The sequence below is a fragment of the Aedes aegypti genome, chromosome 2, assembly GCF_002204515.2.
Source record: "Aedes aegypti strain LVP_AGWG chromosome 2, AaegL5.0 Primary Assembly, whole genome shotgun sequence".
Taxonomy (NCBI): Eukaryota; Metazoa; Arthropoda; class Insecta; order Diptera; family Culicidae; genus Aedes; species Aedes aegypti.
In genome coordinates, this window is record NC_035108.1 from 319968093 (window position 1) to 319992044 (window position 23952).

Below are 23952 nucleotides of genomic sequence, written 5' to 3' on the forward strand. Positions count from 1 at the left end.
AATTATGCAAAGTAATGCGATACTTTCACTTCAAGTTAGCATGGCAAACACGTATTCATGCACTCACACACATTGACGGTCTTGTTCAAACATCAGCTGAAAATTGTAATGTAGGTATTTGCACGTTACACTATCTGCTGTAAACTCCCGCATTTTATCGTCCCCCCTCAATCTGTATCGATCCCTTTAGATTTTTTGCAGCTTGGCATGCATGCTTCCTTACTTCGAATCCCACTTCCGCCTACAACGCTTCATTGTGTGTTCCCTGTAAACAGTTTCTGTTAGTCCTGAGCCATTCGATAAGGCACTTATCAAACTTCGGCTCTACCATCCCTGGTCTCTCCTACATTATCCAAAACATGGAACGAATTTATGTTTTCATGTGCAAACACACACAAGCCTAACCGAAGGATACCATAGACATTCAATACGGACTGAATTAAAGAAACCTTACACGTAGACTAGGGAGATGCACAGCAAAAAATAAATATTATCGGCTGAAGTAATTTCTGGCTATAGAAAATTTCAAATAGGCTATCGAAATACATTGAAACGCTTTATAAATCTTCGCTAGAAGGAATCGGATTGAAGTTCATGAATAAAGCTTAAGAAACCAAAATTTTAATTGTACATTTAAATTGTCAAGCTCTTGGCAATTCCAGTCCAATAAGTTACTGTTGTAAGGTTTTGAATTTTAAAATTCCTGAGCAAAAGATAAGAGAATTACAGATTTTTGCAACGCTCTCTCTCAAACTTTTAAAACATTTTAATAAATTGCTCAAACGATTCTATCGATTACTAGACCCCGTTTTAAACTGTGTCCGGTATATTCAATACGTTTCAAAAAATATTATTGTACACCACATTTGCAACAGAACTGATATGACATCACAAAATGACATGATATTATTTTTTTTACTGTGCACCGCGTTCCCGGTAGCCCACCGACAACCGTGAATGTTGTTTACCAGCCACCCAGACATGCAGACAGACATCCACCAACCAACAGTGTATCCCATTTCTCCGGCCAAACCTAATTTGCATAATTCAATTTTGCCATTGCAGCCGGCCGGTGGTCACCGTGGTCCGAGTGGAGCGAGTGTGCACCGGACTGTACCCAGACGCGACATCGGTCCTGCATCGGTGGACCGGTCGTAGCGTCGTCCTCGGCAGCGGCAGCCCTAGTGGCCAACACGACGTCCGGCATGCTGGACAAACAACCGTACGATGGCAGTACGATTAACTGCGTCGGCAAGAGCCTCCAGTCGGCCAAATGCACCGGCGGGGCCTGCAGCTACAGTGTTCAAGGTAGGTGTCCTTGGTTGATTTTAGGGGAAGGAGAAGGGGAGGGGGCGAGTTTTGTCGGGAGGGATGAATATGGGATTGGGCAAGTATCCAGACCAACGGAAGTGCATGAATGTGGCTTCTTGACAGTAGTGTTAACAGTTACAACCAATCCAGTATACGATACTAACTCTAATTAACACAACTCCAATAACTAATCCTAGACCACAGCCCGCGAACTAAATATCAGCTCAATTGCTGTCGCGCAAGTGACCACCGCAATTTGGCTCGTATTGTGAACTACAGACACGCTTTTTGGATGATACTACAAGCTTTACATTCCATATAATGTACCTTAAACCATGTTCTTGGATAGTTAGTCTAAAAAGCATTGCCTTATTATTTACTCCGTCCATTTGTTTTCTCTACGTCAATTACCTACCTTGATACCTCACGGTGTGCTGAAACACACACATTATCGAACTTACATGAACCTCCGATCTTTTTTCACTAAAAGTTAGCCTTGATAGTCAAGAAAAGTTTGCGGAATATTAAAAAATCTTTCATCGGCAAAAAATTGAAAAAAGGCGATTTTTGTATTTTTACCCTTCTCCCATATATGAGTTCATAGGAGAATATTAGAGTTTCACTAATTTTAATGCATTGCAATAGCTCAAAGACTTATTTGAAATACCTTGATCACAAATCGATTACAAGACGTTTCAAATTGAGTATAATTTTTACCTACATTCACACAATGTGACCAGCCCATGGTGGTATGCCGTTTATTAACGACATCGCATTTTTACATAAATTTATTAAGGAAAACATACTACAACTTATCAATGTTTTCTTCTTCTGAATAATTGAAATCATTGGAGTTTGTTATTGAACATGAAGCTTTTTCAAGATAACAGACAATAATACAATTACATGCAACCATTAAAATAAACCGCCATACAATTATATAGAGCAATGCACTGTTTTAATTGTGTATGGTATGTTCACTCTAGCTGGTCTTGTTATTCACATTTGTTTTGATTGAAAGATGGAGGAAGATTTTACGTAAACCTGTATACGGTATGTCTACATCCAAAACTAGAACGCATACAAATATTGTAAAATATCGTTACATATACAGGGTTTATACAGAAAATGTAAGATGTGAAAATAAAAAAAAATCTATGATAGTCTTATATTTCTTGTATGAGTAACAATATTATATCAATTCAACCAATAATATTATATAATATTTGTAAAGTTGTCACGAAGATTTATATTGAAATCTTGCAGCCGCTGGTTGGGTGCGTTTGCTAAAACCTCACGTCATTAACGTATCCCTAGTTACATTCACATACTCAAAACTAAATACATACCATAAAACGGGGTAACATTGATAGTTTTTTGTGAGAAAACCTAAATATATTATTTTTTATTTGTAAAACAAGCACTGGTTTGTTAGTACTAACTATACTATACTATAGTTATCGATTGCACACGAAAGATTGCATAACGGTTCGATCTCAATGAATCTATAGTTTTTCATATGATCGGAAGTCAGTTTTTGGTAATGGGGTAACATTGATAATGGGTAGATAAGCACATGAAAATCCAAAACAAACTATTGTTTGACATCATCACAGTTTGAATTGGATTGGAGAATGTTAATAGAGAAACTGGATTAGATTTTATCAATTAAAGTACAAAATTTATTGAACAACAAACATCTTTAGAAGGGTTTTCAGTCAAAATAAACATGATGAACACCATTATAAGTTGATAATAATGGGAATAAAATTATATCTCTGAATAGATATCTATCGATACTCATGTTTCGACATTGAATTCACCATAAATCAATCGTTTTTGGAATATGAATGAGTATAAATCAAATAAATCCCGTAAAGTTCATGAGGCGATGCATACCTCTAGGCTTTTAATGTTATATGGGAATTTGTGACTATGATTACAAAAATGATTCCAAATTGTAAACCTGTTTTTCGCTATGAGGTTTGATACCGGATTCATGTTCTACTATAGCTAGGCCATCAATCATACGTACCGAACTCATTATAGTTTCATGAAATAGTGATAGTAAAACAGATTGTTTGTGAGCGTTTCGAAAGTACCAAAATCTCATCATTTTTAATATTCGAATATAAAGCCTCAAATACTCTCGATTGGCACGAAAACAGCTCAGAGATTAAGTGTCACACTGATACTCCTTAGTTTCACATTCGTTTTGCTTAACTGAATAACATAATTTTTGTTATTTTGTTTAGTACGTTGCGGATCCCGCACTATCAAAGTTACCCGCATTTTCAAAGATACCTCCATACTAAAATTTATGTGTCCATGTTGATTATTGAAATTGTTGTGTCGATTTCGCAAAATGTGCCCTCCATAAGTGCGAAGTCGTAGATAAAAGTGCTGGATTACGTTGGGTCGATTTGTTATCGTCGCCGCATTTATTATTCATCCTATGACAATCCTATGACAATTGGAGTGATGGCATAATGTCGATCCGAAGTAATCCAGCCCTTTTACACAAAATCAGGCACTTCAAACCCCAAATATAATGTGCGCATTGCATATGAGTAGATTAGTGACTGCACAAAACTTGTATCACGATGAGCTTGAGACCACATTAAGGTGATTATAGAACGAAGCCACACCTCAAATTTTCAAGAGCACAAGACTTGAGAACCAAACAGCGCTCCGCGTAGAAAATCTATCCCTTTGGTCACCACCAGCAAGGAAGCAATTTGATTGGTTTTCATCGCGAACTGTTGTCAGATACTTTCGTCTTGTGCACTTGAAAATTCAAAGTTTGGCTTTGTTTTATAATCACCTTAAGGCTATATAAGCCGTTTACTGTTAATCATTTTGTAGTGAACCCTCTTTCAAGACTTTTGCGCGTATAAGCACATGAATACAGCCTATACTGCAATGTGTATCAATTTTTGGGAATTCCTATTCTGATTAGAAAACTTTACCGTATACGTAAAATATTACTGATTTGATTCAGAAAGAAGAATACAAAGCGTTCGCATGAGCTTTTCTGAAGTGAAAAGTGAAATTTCCATTATATAAAATACGGCATACCACCATGGGCTGGTCATATTGTGTGAGTGTATGTGGGAAATGATGCTTAATTTAAAACATCTAAGAATTCATTCATGTTAAAGATATGTCAAATTGGTCATTAAGTCGTTAAAAGTCATCATATTAGTGTATCTCTAATATTCTCCTATGAACTCATATATGGGAGAAGGGTAAAAATACAAAAATCGCCTTTTTTCAATTTTTTGCCGATGAAAGATTTTTTAATATTCCGCAAGCTTTTTTTGACTATCAAGGCTAACTTTTAGTAAAAAAAGATCGGAGGTTCATGCAAGTTCGATAATATGTGTGTTCCAGCACACCGTGTACCTTGCTTGTTACAGCGGAGCGTCACGCTATTGTCGGGCATATTGTATAGCTCTATCTTCGTCGGTCTTAGGCGATAGTTCTTCAATTGCCCAGAATGTTTAGGGACGCCAGGTCCTCTTCCACTGCGTACAACCAGCGTATTTATGGTCTTTCACAAAGTCGCCGACCTCTACCTGGTTCCCTGTCAAATATTATTTTTGCAATTCTTTCTTCCGACATTTTCACTGAGTGACCAGCCCACTGAAGTCTGCCGTATTTCACACGCTTGATAATATTCGCATCTTTGTACACTTGATACAACTTGTGATTCAATCGTCTGCACCACACATCATTTTCTAGTTTTCTTTCCGATCGAAAACACCGAGAGCTTTCCAGTTTACCTCTTTCAACGTCCACGCTTCTTGCCCGTAGAGAGCCACCGGAATAATCAATGTTTTATACAGGGCGATTTTTTTTTTCATTTGCAAGTTGCGGGACCTAAGCTGGTTACGTAGTCCGTAAAAAGTCTATTTCGCAGCCGCAACTCGTCTTTTCACTTCGCGGGAAACGTCGTTGTCACATGTCCCAAGTGTTCGAAGAAGGTAAACAAATTCTTCTACAACTTCAAACAGATCCCCATCAAACACTAGTTCAGCACCTACACCACCAAGCCTGCCTTTATCTTTAGATGTAACCATGTACTTCGTTTTGATAGAATTAATGGTCAGGCCTATCCTCGCTGTCTTCCTCTTCAGAGACACGAATGCCTCCTCCACTGACCAGCAATCGATTCCAAAAAGGTCGATATCGTCCGCAAAGCCAAGGAGCATGTGCGACCGTGTGATAATAATGCCGTTTCTTTGCACGCCGGGTCGAGGGTGCTCGAGTGCAATGTTGAACAGTAAATTCGAAAGTGCGTCTCCCTTCTTCAATCCGTCTAACGTAACGAGCGAGGTTGATACCTCGTTTGCGATCCGAATACTTGATTTCGAGCCTTTTAGTGTAGCATGTATCAGCCTAATTAGTTTCGCCGGAAAACTATGTGCAGACAATATCTGCCACGGTTCATTTACTTGCACTGAGTCGTACGCCGCCTTGAAATCAATAAACGGATGGTGAGTCTGCAAGTTTTACTCCCGGAATTTGTCTAGCCAAACATCTGGTTCGTAGATGAGCGGCCCACACGAAAACCAGCTAGGTATTCACAGACGAAGGGCTTCTCGAGCGGTCTCTGTATGTTAAACAGGATGCACGACAGAATTTTTTATGCCAAGTTTAGCAGGGCAATCCATTTGTAATTCGCACACTCCAGTTTGTGACCTTTCTTGTTGATTGACGTATGAGACCATCAAACCAGCCGGTGAGTATTTCTTCGTCCTCCCATACCTTCTGAAGGTACTCGGTGGATCGACTGGTAAAGCTGCTCACATCCGTGCTTGAGAAGCTCGACCGGGATCTTTTCCTTCCCAGCAACCTCACAGTTCTTCGGCTCGCTGATAGCCTTTTTAACCTCACCTATGGTCGGTGGGTCCACAGCGTGATCGTCATCATCAATGTTTATCCTGTTTCTCGCTACATTTCCATTTTCACCGTTCAACAATTGCTGAAAGTGCTCTATCTACCTGGCAGCCACTGACGTTTTCTCGGTCATTGCCATGGCGGGCACTGGTACGATATTGTGTCGCGCGTCATTTCCCGTTGCATAAAATCTCCGCGTATCGTTCCGGTTAATGCTATCTCGTATTTCAGTTACCACACATTTTTCGTACTGCCTTTTCTTTCTTCGGTGGATTCGCTTTTCTTCGGCTCCCGCTGCCCTGTACCACTCTCTGTTCTGTCGGGTACCGGCCACAAGCATACGGCTTCTGACGACGTTCTTCATGTATGTCACTCTCTGGCACTCTTCATCAAACCAGTCGTTTCGTCTTCGTCATTGGCCCGTGCTGTTTAAGTCACTTTTTCGTGGATAGGGTCCCACAGGCTGTCGTCACCTCCAGAAACGTTGATTCTTCCCAACCGCTCGTCTAGTACTGGCGGTACTGTGTAGCTACATCATCAGTCAACGAGCGTTGGATAATGAAGCGCAGCGTTCTGTTAGTTCTAGAACTCGTGACGCTGGAAAACCCCGCCAGAATTTCAGCTACAACTGATAATGACCCTAGTCGATATAGGTCCTGACATCTATGACATCTGAAAGAGCTGCCCATTAACCAGCACGTGGTCTATTTGGGAGCAGGCATCGCCGGTATAATTTTCAAAGCTTTCACGGTTTTTAATTGAGTTGCCCAAACGTAAAGGTCGGTTTTTGTGTTGGTTATTGGAAATGATACTGTTTTCAAGCTCTTCAAGGGTACTTTAAGGCATTTTTCCGTGCAATGGAAGTTGTATAATTCGTAGAAAATTGCCTTGGTTTTTGGCTCCCATTAAACATGTACACACTCAATCTGTTCGGTAAAAATAACTGGGTTTTGGAACTACCGAAAAAGTCATAAACTAAAAAAAAATGCCAAAAATCGAAAAACAGAGATTTTTCTCTGAAATTTTGCAGAGAGCTTTCTTTTTATATCATATATCGATAAATAATAAAATATGGTGAAATTTGCTTTTCAATTACGCGTGGCGACAGTTTTCACTTTACTGACTTTTTCGGTAGTTCTAAAACCCAGTAAAATTTTACCGACCCCAGTAATTTAATCTAAGTGTGTATGGTATGAGAAATTACTGAAAAAAGCTTAAATACTGATTGTTTCAAAACTACTAAATACTACTAGGTTTTTGTTGGCAGTGTTTCGGAGAGACCAAGCAAGACGGTTTGTTTTTGGGACGCCAGGAGATTGTTTTTCGTTTCGCGAGTTTTGCTGGGCAGTGTTTCGGAGAGCCCAAACAAGACGGTTCGTTTTCGGGACGCCGAGAAGTTTTACGGTTTGCGTTGTGTGAGTGCGAAAAGATATCCGTGTTAAGTCGAGGATGGATTACCAACTGGTGAGCTCGTTTTAAGCATGAAATGACACATATTTTCATGAATACGTAATTTTATTTAATGTTCAAATAAACTTTGAATGGTTCGTCACTACAAGTGTCGGCATTATGCCTGTTTTATATAATTTCAATATACATATATTTTCTCTCTTTAACATTACTAAAAACATCTTTTGAATGGTTCGAAATTATGGATGTTGACGTATATTTTAAAACTCCTATCAAAAACTTTTCATCTCGAGACAATAATGTACAGCGTTACTCTTCTGTAATTTTCAAACAAACTATGTTTGGTTCGTCACTAAAAGTGTCGGCATCGTTCCTTTTTCATATTATTTAAAATATATACATATATATTTTTCTTTTTGCCATTACTAAAAACATCTTTTGAATGGTTCGACATAATGGATGCCCAAGAAACATTTTTAGTTTTATCATTTACTACAAGCTGTTGTTACCACCATATCGTTAAAACTCATTTTAGATCTTATTAGTCTTAATAACCTTAATAAACCTTTGATAAAACTCTGTTAAGCCCGAAAAGGCCCACACTACAGGAGGTTGTTAAGACTATACCTTAAACCCGTTTCTAAACTTCTTAGTTTTGTATCGTATGAATACATCTACCCTTGTAGTATGCTATAAAACATTCATAAGAGCTATTGTATAGCCTTATTGAGCTCAACTAGCGGTATTAAATCTTTTACGATATCCTAATACACAGAATAAAACCAATGTTAAGAGCATATGATTAAACAAACACCAACCAATAATTTGTTTATAAACCATAACCTTTTTTTTATATTGAAACCATCATGATGTCTGCCGACTCATAATAATAAATTAAAATAATCATTTTTTTGCGTGGCACAAAATTTCCTTACTAGCGCGTGAAATTCCTGCCAACAAAAATTTACTGGTGGAATGAAATAAAATTTTTCGATTTACAGCAACGCACCACAATTACGACATCATTATTGGCTATCCAATATTTTACTCCATTCCATTTTCAGAATGATTTCATGCTCATCTCAATCATAAATTGGAATTTCCCACGCATATTGTAATTATCAATCCGAAACGGCGACAATAAAAATGGATTCCATCCAGTTAAATCTTTCTGGTCTTGTCTGGGATGGTTTAAGATCAATTGGTGATTATTCCGTACAATATAATCATTCATAAACGCTTTTGATCTTAAGAACCCGTGCGCAAAACCCTCACTGGCTAAAATATTCCTAAACCAGAATATTTGTTCTGCACTAAGACAAATTGGTTTTTTGGGAGCCTTGACTTAAACTTAATGCACTCAGGAAAGCTAGTGCTGTCAAAAAGGTAAATAAATCGGAAGATTCAATATTGTGATGTAATTAATTTTATTAAATTTGTGCCGTAATGTATCTAACTGTTTTATTGGAATGAATTGTTATAATAAAGCCAGTCGTGCTTGATCGGTTGTATTGATGCAGAAAACGGCAAGTGATAAGTGCCTGAAAAATAAAAGCTTTTTTCGTGTAGCTCAGCTGTTGTGTGCAGCATAGTTGTCCCACTAGAACGGGAAGTTCAGGCAAGTATGGGAAAAATATGCGATATTTTGTTAATTCTTCGAGAGGAATATTTGTCATTTCTATGTTTGCGTTCTAATTAATCCATAATTATCTACGTGATTATCATTATCAACATAATGATATTGATACCCACACGAAGACTGCATTCCAATAACATGCATCAGACAGTCGAGATTTAAGAAGGCTTTAACATGACTTAGCGTAGTCTTAGAAGTTTTACTTATGCCTTGACAAGACAAGCAAGATGAGGTTTTAAGTATAGGTTTTAATAGACACTACACAGCTCCTTCAAAATACAATTTATTATCAAAAAATGTGGCCAGCAAATAAGTTTTAACAGGAGCTCTTGTAGATATCTACAAAGCATTTTAAAGTGGGTTTTACCGAAAAGAACGTTTGGCACTTTGCAATGCTTTATTAAATCTGATAGGAATGGATACATCTCTAATAAAACCTCCATAAATAACATCTAAGATCAAAAAGCACTGAAATTGTTACTTGGGATGTTGACGTATATTTTATATCTTCTACCGAAAACTTCTCGAGACAAAATGCAAAACTAGCTTTAAGTTTAAGTTGTATTTTCCCTCCTTATCCATGAATCGCATCGCTGACCAATGGTGACTCCCAGATCTTTTCCTCCCTCACTAATAAACACCCTCCCCGTGGTGATTGTGGAGATGCAGAGGTATTCTCGGTCTCTAGAAGCAACAATCATTGCACCCTAACATTCCTTCCCCATACCAACTGACTGTAAGGACTTGGCCGGCGCCGTTATTGATCAATAATATTAGATCTGCTAAAATTGTACTTCGAAAATAAGCGGAAACTCCCATCCCTTATTCATTTGGATCGTAGTGCAATTCTTACCAGTTCCGATCAATCACGGAGTAGCAACCATTGACATGTACAGTCAGTATAAGGTACCCCGGGGCAAGTGAGAATCCGGGGTAAGTGGGACGTTTCGTCATAGCTCAACTAAGGAAAGTTTTTCATAGGGGTATTCTTCTAGAAAGTTGAAGATACAATGACAAGGAATGTATTTAGTACTAAACATATTGTTATTTTTATTACCATGTGGTTCATGTAACAGTTGTCAGTTCAGCGCCATTTTCAACTTGCATGACAAATTGTGACACGTTTCATGTCTTGCATTGACTCGCAAAAAATAAATGTGCTTTAAATCGAATTTCCATCAGTAAGCTATAATTTTTAGTATTATTACAAGCTGCTAACGATAAACCAGCATTTTGTTTTCATTTCATATGAAATTTTCGATGGTCTATCTTACCCCGAAATATATTTGTACCTGGGGTAAGTGGGACCTATCAAAACAAAAACCAGAATCAAAACTTTTCGTACACGTTTCACACATTTTGCTAGAGAGTAGCACTAAAACATTCAAACAAATGATTTTTATCAAAAAAGTTCACCCTCAAATTACGTAATTGCATAAGAGGGAGAAGAAAAGTGTTATTATTCTTTATTGTTTAATTAATTTCTTATTTTTGGAATACGACTTCAAAATTGAACAAACACACAGCTAAAATTTGAAATGCATCATGAGAACGATTACTTTTCTATGTTATTTGAACTTTATTTGTTATTTCTACCAAATTAAGTAGTGATGGAAAACAATTCCATCCCATAAGGTGGTTTTCTCCCTTGCATATAAATAATAACAAAACAAATTATAATTTCGTCAATTATTGATTGTTTATGTGCTACATTTTAATTAACAACTTATAAATGATATATTTTGAACATGTTTAATTTCTCTTTACGCTTTTGTTGAGGAATTTTCAGTTAATATTAAATGTGAGGTGACATACCATTGAATAAAGGGTTTCTTCCTAAAACGTTACGTATTTTATGGTTGATCCCTTATGTACAACAAATATCTACTTAAAATTAAAAATCTATGACTTATCAATCCTATTATTGTAATGGTTGACTTACTGATGTGGATTGACGCAAGAAACTGGTTGTGTCCCACTTGCCCCGCTTAGCGAGGTAACTGCGTCCATTGGCTCATTCTTAAACTTTCTTCCAAGGTTTTTTCAATTTCGAAATTATTCGATTAGTTTCATGCACACACCAGCAAATATGTTGCCAAAACGTGATTGTGTTGTTGGATTTGAAAAATATTGACATTTGAAAATTTTATTGAACAATATGTTTGAACTATCGTTTTTTTCGTTCCCACTTGCCCCGCGGTACCTTATGCTATGCTATGCTATGCTACTAAATACTACTAGGTTTTTGTCATTTACCTTAACCCCCTCAATTGTGCTAAAAGGACGGTTTACATTCTTGGCAGTTTTGAATCACTTTGATAGGGTTTTGTTCTACAAGCTACCAAGCCCATATCTACCAACAATATGTTCCTTTTGTGCATCCTACAACCCCAATCGAAAGTAATCAAATTTCTAATCTTTCGTTTTTTTTGTCATAAAAAATAAAAAGTTTGCTAAAGCAAATAAATTTGAAGTAAGAATTCCACAAAGCCACAGAAGTTGAAGCCTGTATCTCACCTGATTTATTCAACCAATCACTATTGGAAGCTTTTATGCATAAAGGATTGTTTACGCATAAAAGCTTCTAATAGTGGTTGGGTGAATAAGTCAGGTGAGATACAGGCTTCAACTTCTGTGGTTTTATGGTATCCTTACTTAAAATTTATTTGCTTTAGCAAACTTTTTATTTTAAATTACCAAAAAGAAGGATTGTTTCCAAGAATATTCGGGTTTCTTAATTTATTATTCAGTGACTAAAGAAAATTTGGAATCCAACATGTTTGAGTTGTCAGCGAGAACCGACAGTTCTTCACTGATGGGTCAAAAATGGATGATATCACTGGTTTCGGTGTTTACAACGTTTTTCATAGCGCCTTCTTCATGCTTCAAAAGCCATGTTCTGTATATGTTGCTGAGCTAGCAGCTATACATTACGCCTTAGAGTACATCAGTTCTCTCCCACCCGAGCACTTCTTCATTTTTTCCGACAGTCTAAGCTCTCTGGAGGCTGTTCGATCAATGAAGCCGGTGAAGCACTCAGCGTACTTCCTGAATAGAATACGCCAAACATTGAGTGCTTTGTCAAATCGCTCTTACACTATTACCCTAGCTTGGGTCCCTTCTCATTGCTCCATTCCGGGCAATGAGAAAGCGGACTCTCTGGCTGAAGTAGGCACTAAAGAAGGCGATATTTACGAGCGTCAAGTCGCCTTCGATGATTTTTTTGCATTGGCCCGTCGGGAGACCTTAAACAGCTGGCAACAGAAATGGAGAGGCGGAGAAATGGGTAGATGGCTGCATTCCATATTTCCACAGGTGTCGAAAAAACCATGGTTTAAGGGGTTGGGCATGAGCCGTGATTTCATTCGTGTCATGTGTCATGGCTTATGTCCAATCGCTATTCGTTAAATGCGCATACCTACCGTATTGGGCTCTCAGAAAGCAATCTCTGTGTTTGCGGCATGGCTTACCAGGATATCGAACATGTTGTGTGGGGATGCAGTGAGCATCGTGGCATCAGATCTGAACTGACTGAAACTCTCCGGATCCAGGGAAAACAGCAGAAACCTGTCAGGGAAGTGTTGGCGGGCCTTGATTTAGAATATATGAATTTGATCTATCTGTTTTTGAAGCGTATCAATATCCGAGTTTGATTGTGTTCGTTCCCTGTCTTTCTTTTTCCCCTTCAAAATGTCCTCTTCTCGTCGTGTCTCCCACAAACCGTTTCTGTTTAGTTTCGTTACAGATCAGGATATCCTGTCCCATCAACATAGTATACCAAATAACTTAAGACATCCCGAAAAATCCTTTCCTTTCCTGTTGTATAAATGTATTCACTAACCTTGAAACTTCCCCAAACTAACATAGTTTTTAAAATAAATACAATATTCAAAATGTAAACAATGTAAAAAAAAGAAAAGATTTCGGCTCTGTTATGCCCCACGGCACCCGAGCCTGCCAAATAAACGAGTCAAGTAAAAAAAAAACATGTTTGAGTGCTCGAAGCTTCTGAAAGAAGTTTCAACAATCTTATTCAAAACTTTGAGTAAGATAATTCAAAGAAAAAATGTCATACCCTGATAGTTAATGAGAACAATCATACAATATTTCGAAGCATTGATTGAAATTCGTCCGTCAAAATTAAGAATTTATAATATTTGAAAATTTACTGATTTGATTTGTTCCTTCATTAATTACGTTATTAAGTTGAATATTGAAGTGTATGAATCAAGCAGTAGTGTAAACTGTTTTTCTTGAGAAGATTCTTCAAGCCCAGTGTTGCTGTTTCCAGAAACGATGAACTTCAGTCAATGAGTAAGCCTGAATTCAGTCAGGAAGTGGTTTTGGCTTGTGGATGGACCAATAAGAATTAGTGTTAGTCTTGGCGTCCGGATACATACTTAGGAGATGGAACAATGCAGCAATAACCCAAGGATGCCAGAAATGAAAAATGTTGTCTTTCTGACCACTGAAAACCTACTGTTAATTGCTTCAAACGCAACATGCAATAATTTGCAGGTAACAGTGAAATCCATGATCAAGGAGTAGAAAAACTTCAAACGTTTGTACACTACTAAATTTATATACTATGATTTTTAAAATCCTCTTTATTATTTTGCCCAGATGTGTTCAAATTGTTGGAAAACAGTATGCGGTTTTTGTATAGCGGGAGAGGGGCAAAATTAGTTTTAATCTCGTTTCAGAGAGCGAGCAATGGCGCTTAAGCCAATGCTCTAGAGTCAGGACATTAGGAAGAAACGCCCATGTTCCATCCCAGGAGAACAACAATGGAGTGTGCATTAACATTCTTAGCAACGCCACTCCCAACGATTTTACCTTTAACTCAGAATTCAAACGGCTGGTACGGTTGTCCCCGTTTCTTCTTTCCTTGAATTGAAAATATTTTGTCTATCAGTTTATTCATGCGTGAATAACGTAATCGTCATGATTTTTTCAATTTTCGTTAAGGTGAAGATGAATCGAAGCCAAACTTCAAATTTTCAAGAGCACGAATCTGGAGAACCGAACATCCGTTCTGGCTGAAAATTTAATCGATTGATCACTAGCTGGTGGTAACCAATCGAGCTGGTGGTAACCAATGCTATATTGACCATTATTTCTATGAATTCGAGCCTATTTATATGGCTTTGTTATATTAATGTACATAATTTACAAATAATAATGTCTGTAGAACTTACATCCGGCATTCAAAAGATATAATTATCAGTCATCTTCGTAGTAATTTTGAGAGAACTTTATTTAAAGACAGCATAACTAGAGTGCTTTAAAGTTTTTGAAAAGAAAACTTATAATATTTAATTAGCACGTTCAATGTTTTCACCATTACTAAATGCAACAATTTTTTGTCAATATGTTGATCAATATGATTAAAGAGCGTGATTGACCACCCGCTGCTGCTTTTAAGTTATAACTAGAGCAACTATACTTGCACAAAGAACCAGAAATAATGGTCAATATACAAATCTCTAAAACTTCTGATTTTCTCGAACAAATCTCAAATTTTCAGAGAAGATGTTTAGATAACATATACAGTATTGGACAAAACATTTGCAACTTTTTCGATTTTCCATACAAAATGACCAACTTCGATAAACTATATCTCAGTTATTTATGGACCGATTTGAATGAAATTTTCACAGAATATCAGACATAACTTGAATTTTAACATATATTTTTGAGTGATATTTCCAATGACAAGTTTAAAAGCAGCAACGGTTTGACTAAAGTGAATTTTTTGACGATTTTTTATAATTGACATAACCAAACATATCAAAGGAATAGCTTCATGGTATCTTCAGCAAAGTTGTAGTTTTTGACGAGATGAATGAGTTTGCTGAAGACAGTTTTTGTGTAGGGCTATCAGATTTTGAGATAAAATTTTTTGAATTTTTCATCGAAAATTACACTTTAGTCAAACCGTTATTACTTATAAACTCGTGATTGGAAAAAATATTCAAAAATATATGGTAAAAATCAAGTTATATCTGATGTTCTGTGTAAGTTTCATTCGAATCGGTCCATAAATAACTAAGATCTAGCTCACCAAAGTTGATCATTTTGTATGGAAAATCGAAAAAGTTGCAAATGTTTTGTCCAATACTGTATTTTGAATGATCAATGGTTACTTGGCTAGTTTATAAATAAGTAATGATGTACCGTTGAGGAATATTGTGTAGTATGTGAATATCCCTTCCAAAATAGCCCAAACCTTAAAATCACGATAACTTTCGATTCCCTCGTTAGAATATTATCAAATTCACGGAGTGAATGCTATATTTTTCGAGTGTTAGGTGCCAAATTCTTGGACATTTTTTGCGTTAATAACGGTTTCTGGCACACCGTGCTCATGCATTTGTGTTCTGTTTGATCCTTCCACCTTGACGCTTGTTCCAGCGGGAACGGTCTAAAGGGCAGGATTAAACATGACGCACATCGGTCGAGTAGTGAGATGAAAAAGCGCTGCTGATCTTTAGTAGTTTTTGATCTATTGATCGCGTCGCTTGCTCTTGCGTGGGCCAGTGATGAATACTTGTTCGGTGTACAATGAGATTATCGAATTATACCGCGAATCCGATTCGGCGTGATTATATCCTGGATCGTGACCCAATATCCTTTCCATGACAACTGTGGAGATGCAGAGGTATACTCTAGTAACAACGGTTGTCTACATATCATTGCTTACCTTCCCCGATGACCGTAAGGACGTGGCCGACGCCGTTATTGATTGTTATAATTTAAGCTCTCGATTTGTGCACATACTATTCTCGTAAGCTAATCCCAAGCCCCATTTATTAAGTCTCTGTGTAACTTTGATTGTTCTGGTCAATCACGGAGTAGCAACTACGAATTGTACGGTCATCTATGCTCATACTCAATAATAAAAGTCATGTAAATGAATTCAGAAGACTCTTCACGTTAAAATTATGTGAATTGTTTTTTATATTTATTATCATCGAAATAATCATGGTGAACGGGGGGCTGGATGACCCCTCCCCCCTTTTGTTCGTTTGCCTATGCCAGGAACTCAACACGCGCGGATACATTAAGAGCACAACTCATGCACACTGTCCTTTGTACCGGTCTGAAGTTTCCTCAAGACCCTCTAGTTTTCACTAGGCTCTAACTTGTTTTGAAATTCTCTTCAACCTGCAGGATAAATTTCCAGCAACATTGTTTAGCAGATCCAAGAGCCTTCTCGTAAGCCTAGCGAGTCGATTTGAACGATTTGGATCCAATTGAACGGTGTATGTTCTAACTTTTTATACATTGTATCATGAGCCTAGTCAGATCTGAATTCTTCTGAATGATCCATCTTGTGGCCTTCACAAACAGCAGACGACAAACTTATTAAAAAACGCTAAAATTCAAGCTGTCTATGTGTTCAATATAGGATATGACCAGAAGTTGCGTGTTTGAAATTCTGTCATAAATTCAAAAACTTACCACCAAATCGGATCCCCTTGAACGATATTCTACCCACCCATGTATCATCATCCGTTCCGTGCACTCTCTGTTGATGACACCCGGACGGATGGAAGGATGGACATTCACCCTCAGCCTGGACATCCGACGACCAGCATCACATCATCATCATCACCACCACCAACCGACAATGTCTACAACACCAACAACCATCCGTCGGTCGGCGTCCAGACCAATGACGGAACGAACGGAAAGAGCCTGTCCCGTTGATTTATGGCAACGTTTATCACTCATTTGCATAATTTTTTGGGTAAACACTTTTCCCGTCGTCGACGTCGCCGTTCATCATCATCGTCGTCGTCCTGCTGGTCCAGCCAGAGCGCTTTCCATGCAATTTCCCACCCTAGGGATTTTGGCTGGGCAACAAAAAAATCGTGCAAATTCCATCCCACCGCCGCCACCATCATCATCATCAGCCTCATCGCTCCGTAGTCGGAAGATGATGGTTCAGAAGCATCCGAAATGGCATAATTTTGGGTGGCGATGTCGGGCTTTCTCTTCTGCGCCAGAAACGATCCATTAATGCACTCTAATTGGGGTGCTGTCGATTGTTGACACAAACATTCACACGAATTGTCCAATTGCTGGTCTGCGATGCCTGCGAAGAGGACATTTCTGTGGGTCGTCCAATGATAAATTGCTTGGGATTAAACCAGAAAAAAAATGGTTCATCGGCAATCGAAAGCGATTCCCGGGGTTGGGGAGAATATGCTTCAGAAGCAGAAAGCACTTTCCGTGTACATAAATCCTTAATGGAAATATTTTGATAAGAAGACGATTTTTGTCTCTCTTAAGCGGAAACTGCTGCCGTCTGGAAGCTGTTGAAGGATGTCTGCACTTTACTGTGGAGGGACGTCTCGTAACGAACGGTCCTAATGAACGTGTTCTGTAGGCGACAGCCATATATCCTCTCATGTTTGAGTAATGGCTCAGGGTGGTCCTGAATGCTGTCAGATATTTCATAACACGGATATGCCTTGCACCACCCTCGCACACACCCATTCGGTTCGAACAGATACAAAATGCTCTAAATGAAGCATAACAATCTGTAAACAGAATTTGCTAACTTGGCTCGACTGTGGATATGTTTGACAAACAATCATTACCATAAATAAACCGGATTCCGAGCCCGTAGCCATCGCCGGCATACTCAAATCCCTCACTAAATACATATGCACTTTTGAGGATTCCGAAACGACGAGCTGTTTGCCGAAAACGTTTTCTGTCTCCCTGCTGCCAAAAGCTGCTGCACAGATGCTATCGATATTTTGCCCATACCATACAGCGATTGCTCTGCAAAGCAAATACCCCATAATCTCCTTAATGGGCCAAAAGATTGCCCACATTGCGATGCGGAAAACTGATCCATCCATGAACCCTTTGTTTGGCTGTCGATTGAAATAATTAAAACATACCAATTAGAATCAAGTTACAGCACTGTGGACGCCGGGTTGAACAGTTGAAATTAATTTTATATAAGGCAACAACGTTGCCCTAGCGTGAATTGATTGTAGAAAGAAAACCGGCACAAATCCCTTTTTGCAACCGTAATAAAACTCTTCCTAAGGAAACAGACACCGGAATTGAATCTTCGCGCTCGTTTTCCCTTACAACTTCTTAGGAATCTACGCGACGTGACGCGGATAGTCTTTTACTTGGTCTCGATCACAGGAAAAAATAAAAAAACAGCAACAGCAAAAAGACGTTTAATGATGGTTGGCTGGCCGGCCATTCTGGAAGCTTTTAATTTGCGCCTGCAGCAGGAGAGCTCTTCGCTGCTGGTGTGTTGTTCTCGTTCGCTGAGTGCTCCGTTGTCCATTTTAATGAGATTACACGCGAAACGTGAAAGTGATATAATATTCGTCCGGCGGGCAGTAAAAGTGAAATGATTATGGTTTTGAAGAGGCTTTCCTGGGAAGGAAGAGGTCAAGTGCTACTTGAGCGCGCTTTAAATTGTAGGATTTTCGAAGGCTGGTTGTCGAAATCGTTGGCTGTATAATGTAAATCACGATTAAGTGAAACAAGGCGTGGATAATTTTGAAGAGCTTGTGCGAGCGACTTTTAAAGAACAGTTTAGGGTCGCAGTTTTATTGTCATTTATTTTTGAGTTAGTCTATATGCGTTTAATGAAGCTGAAAGAGGATTGTAACTGCTCAGTCAAGGATTAAAGATCAATCGGTGAGCTCGTTTTATCCTTTCATTTCAAACTTGTTTAATTATTGATGAATACACATATTATCGTAACAACAGTTGGACGTAAATATGATTTTTCAACAAACTATTAATAGTTCGTCACTGTCGGCCTAAACTGTTATTCATAAATTATGTATGTTTTACATCCTTAAAACACCCTTATCCCTTATCATAACACCCTACTTTTATTTTAGTAATTAAATAAATTTTGAATGGTAAAAAGGATCACCTTATTCAACAAACAAATGGTTTATCATTGTAAGTGTCGGCATGAGAGATTTCTGCGATGGTCCAGCCAATCCAGTTTTTTTTTCTTTTTGTAGAAGTAAAATATAATAACACATGCTTTCGTATTGACAACGGTGTTTGTTCAACAAACTTTGAAAGGTTCGTCACTTCAAGTGTCTACATTATTATCTTCTACTAGGAAATTTTTCATTTTTTTTTCTTATAAGTATGTTTATATCTGACAAATCATTGTTTACCATGGTCTAATCGATTATCAAAGTAAATCTTGTGACTCAACTATCCTCCCCATTAACAAAGATCCCTCCCAGTAACTTTTGTGGAGAAGCAGAGGAAAACACGGTCTTCAAAAAGAAAAGGTTACACTTTAACATTTTTTTACCCCAACACACCTGCAAGGACGTGGCCGGTATCATTATTGACCCTGTATAAATAGAGGCACCGATTTATGCACACTGACGAAGTTTATGGCCAATCCCAGCCGAACTTCTAGTTGATTTTTTGTGCATTTTTATTTACTTCGGCCAATCACGGAATATCAACCATTGATATGTGTAGACAGTTTTTTTTTGTTGTTGTTTAGAACGTTGAAAAAAACATAATTGGGTTCTAAAATGTTCAATGAACTCTTGTTTTTATTTAAGAATACGGAAGAGCATGTTCTTTCAACTACTTTAGTAATTTTTCCAGTTCAAATAACGGCTATGACATATTTAAACTTTAATTTTAAAAATAGTTCCAAATATGAACCTCGACACTTTTGAGCATGACGTTCACTTTGTCGACAAAAATGCCACAGGGCTTTTAGTTTTAACACTGGGGTTGTTCCTATCTGACATTTCAGAAGAGACACGGAAAACAAAATATGCCTAAAACTTGAGTTTAAAACAAAATCTCAAAAAGCGTAAAAAATATTATTTGGGTTTAAATCAACAAAAATAATTTAAAAATTCAGTAAACGTGTGTTTTAGCCTCACCTTAAGCGTTTGGAACTAAAATTGAGACAAGGCTTTAGGAACCAAATAGACGGCAGCAGTGACATTCCGGACTAAAGCTCAAAACGTTCTTCCTTAACCTTCGGGCTGTCGCACTGTTGTACTTTAACTCCAGATAACTTCGAAACTTGGGGTCTTTAGTGAAGTTGTTCTGGAGGTAAAGCGCTATCTGATGGTACCCTATTTAATTCGGAATTTAACCGCATTTGGTACTAGTGAGCATGAAACTTTTACTTTTGTTTTAAAAATATTGTGCTTCTCACTTCGTTTTTACTTCGTGTGTTGCGCGTCAGGGTCCGGTACTAGTTGGGCACTCTGAGAATCTTTTTTCAAACCCGCAGATCCCTAAAAGTGATTCACTTCCTTCGGTGAGATATTTTGACAATTCTTTATTTACTTTTTGGCTGGCGCACAACTCGGCGCATGGGCCACCGGCGCGCAATTTGTTGGACAGTCTGCGGATTTAAGTAAAGATTCGCAATATTGCAGGAGCTTGTCCATTTAGAAAGATGGCGTCTTCTGCAAAGCTGTTCAGTAGCTCATGGGCTATCATTGTTCGAGTCAGTTGATTCAAAATTTTGCCACAAGGCAGCTAGAGGCGCTAGAGAGCAAGAAACCTTGTCTTATAAAACAACTATGCCGAAAAACATATCTTTCTAAGTGGCCAGAATCTTGAGATATCTGCAAAACAAAAGTTTCATGCTCACTGGCGCCGCCTGGTGGCGGAATTCAGTATCTGAATGATCATCTCATATCAGCCCTTGATCTTCTAAATAACTTTTCTAAAGATGGTTTTTCTATATTTAATCTAGATCGCGAGGTATTTCATGTTGATCTAGAAAAACCAAGGGTGTTGTACGGTGGTAGGTCATTTGGCAATAAGTCGTGTGGCATGAAGCCGTTTAGCATAAATTCGCTTGACATAAAGCCGTTTGACGTAAAGTCGTTTGACATAATGGTCATTTGATATTCTTCTTCTTCTTTCTGGCGTTTACGTCCCCACTGGGACAGAGCCTGCTTCTCAGCTTAGTGTTCTTATGAGCACTTCCACAGTTATTAACTGAGAGCTTACTTTGCCAATGACCATTTTTGCATGTGTATATCGTGTGGCAGGTACGAAGATACTCTATGCCCTGGGAAGTCGAGAAAATTTCCAACCCGAAAAGATCCTCGACCGGTGGGATTCGAACCCACGATCCTCAGCTTGGTCATGCTGCGCGTTTACCGCTACGGCTATCTGGGTTCATTTGATATTAAGTCGTTTGGTATAATTGTCATTTGGCTCAATAGTCGTTTAGCATAGCATAAGAGTCTGAAATCAAGGATTACTTAAGTTGACATTCGTTTTTACGTTTCAATTGAATCGCTCTGATGACATCAGGTCTATTTTAGAGTCAATTGATACAAAACGACACTTTATTCAACAATCCTATGCTCTTGAATAAACTTGTATAATTATTAGGAAAGCTTTTGCCAATAGTATATTATTATTGATCTAGAAATTGCCCTTCTTTCAAATAATAATTCTTCTTTCGAGTTTCGCTATTGGAATAAATTTTTGCACTGAAGATTTTGATATATTTAGCACAAATTTACCTTTCTTTCAAACAAATATGTGTTTCTGGCCCAATTTCAAGCTTTTGCTACTGAAATTGAGACAGGGCTTCAGAACCCAATTCCTGGATGGACTCCATTGAAAGTAAATTGACTTGTGTTGCAAAAATTTTAGATTTTCATGTTTTAAACTACGTGATTTTTTGGGTTTTGGTTGTTTTCCAGTAGGATAACTATAGATTATAAATTTCAAGATACGTGTCTCGTTCCACTAAGTAAGAATATGATGAAAATTTGGGCTCTTGAAGATTGAAGTAGGAAAAAAGGCAGCCCTTTGACGGTCATCATTGAATCCCAGAAATTATTTTCTCAAACGACTTTGAAATTTACTTGAGTTGTTTTAAAAGCACGAAACTTGATTTTTTTTTCTTACCATTTTTTTTTAAATACAGTATTATTTTGTTTAGAAAACGATATTTTTCCTTTTATCAGCACAAATTGTTCCTAGTACTTTATGAATCGTTACAGATGATATTGAGCGGTTCCACGCCAAATCGGTAAACGATGGAACTCGACTACCTTGGATTCAAATGGAATTTTGCACATAGTTTCGATATAAAAGAATAAGTTTTTTCCACTGGTGGTGGTGGAGAGACCATTTAAAATCAAGAGTAACTTCTGATAAGGGCGTAAGTATTTTAAGCATCACCATTAAAAAAAAGGACCTCGGAAACAGTTATAGAGAAAAAGTGTTTGAGGAGGGATGGTAGACAATCAAATAGGCTTTGTTAAAAAAATATACACTGAAAAAAAATACTTTTATTTTCATGAAAAAATCGAAATTAAACCTTAAAACACAAATTGCAAAAAATAGGTATCTCCGATTTTTTTTCAAATTTTTTCTGTAAAATTTCAATGTAAAACCAGATGTTATAAGCACAGTTTCAACATGGTGCAATCTAAAATAAAAAAGTTTTTCTAAGAGCAACTTTTGGTGCATTTCTGAGAATTCAATTTCTGGCGTAGAAAAGACGTTTTGATGCTGTAATATGATTGTTCATCCAAAAACAATTCAAAATGCTAATAACAATGATCTTCCTAAAACTAGCCGTTTTCAAGATATTTAGGATTCAATTATATTAATATCATAAAACTTAAGAAAATACACCCGTTTCATAAGTTACTCCAGATGCTCCACCAACAATGTTACGTTTATCTCTTTCCACATTAATATCCCATGTTTTAAGGGCAGTTTCAACATGGTGCAATTTAAAATAAAAAAGTTTTTCTAAGGGCAACTTTTGGTGTATTTCTGAAAATTCAATTTCTGGTTATAGAATAGGCGTTTTGATGCTGCAATATGATTCTTTATCCAAAAACAATTCAAAATTCTAATATCAATGATCTTCCTATAAGTAACCGCTTCAAGATATTTGGGATTGAATTATATTAATATCATAAAACTTAAGAAAATACGCCCGTTTCTTGCATTATTCCAGATGCTCCATCCACAATGTTACGTTAATCTCTTCCCACATTATTGGGTATTTCGTTCACCACTGGACTGCGCAGTCAGTTTTCAGTGATGTTGGTGTCTTCAGTACAATTTTTTTTTATATGGTGGTGCCAAAAGTACATACGCCCTTATCAGAAGTTACTCTCGATTCTAAACGATCCCCAATTATATGAGATAATTTTCGTCTCATATACTTAATACATCTGCGCAGTTTCATCCAAATCGGAATGGTACATGTCAGATTTCAGCATTTTATGGACGATTCGCGTGGAACCGCTCTATTGTTTATTTATGAATGTTTATAGTTCAAAATGAACTTCAAATAAGCCGTACTGAAAACTTGCAAATTAAACCCCTCTACCTGCAGCTAATTCTTATTTTAATATTCAAATCGTGAAAAGCTTTTTTTTGTTGATGGATATTTTGGCACTATTTTTTTCACAAGTTTTCAAAAAACCCTTCTTTTTGAGGAATCTTTGTTGATATTGGCAGTTGGTCAACTGGTTTTGAAAATATTCCATGGTTTCTTTTTCTTTTTAGCCATTTTCTTTTCAGCCAATTTAAAAAAAAAATAAAATGTCTGCTCTACAATGTCAGGTAACAAGGAGTTTTTCTGATAAAATCATACTAATCGGTGGAGTTTTCTCCGAGAAGTCTAAAAATTTCGATATGATGTTTTTTGAAGT

General features: G+C 37.4%; 1 protein-coding gene across 1 annotated transcript in view; it reads left to right on the plus strand.

Moving 5' to 3' along the window:
- The window catches only part of LOC5570957 (netrin receptor unc-5), a 507697-nt gene that overhangs the window by 143638 nt on the left and 340107 nt on the right, over positions 1-23952 (plus strand). Inside the window, exon 8 of the mRNA XM_021845791.1 lies at positions 1066-1308. Coding sequence (XP_021701483.1) covers positions 1066-1308 — 243 coding nt within the window. The remainder of the gene's footprint in view (positions 1-1065; positions 1309-23952) is intronic.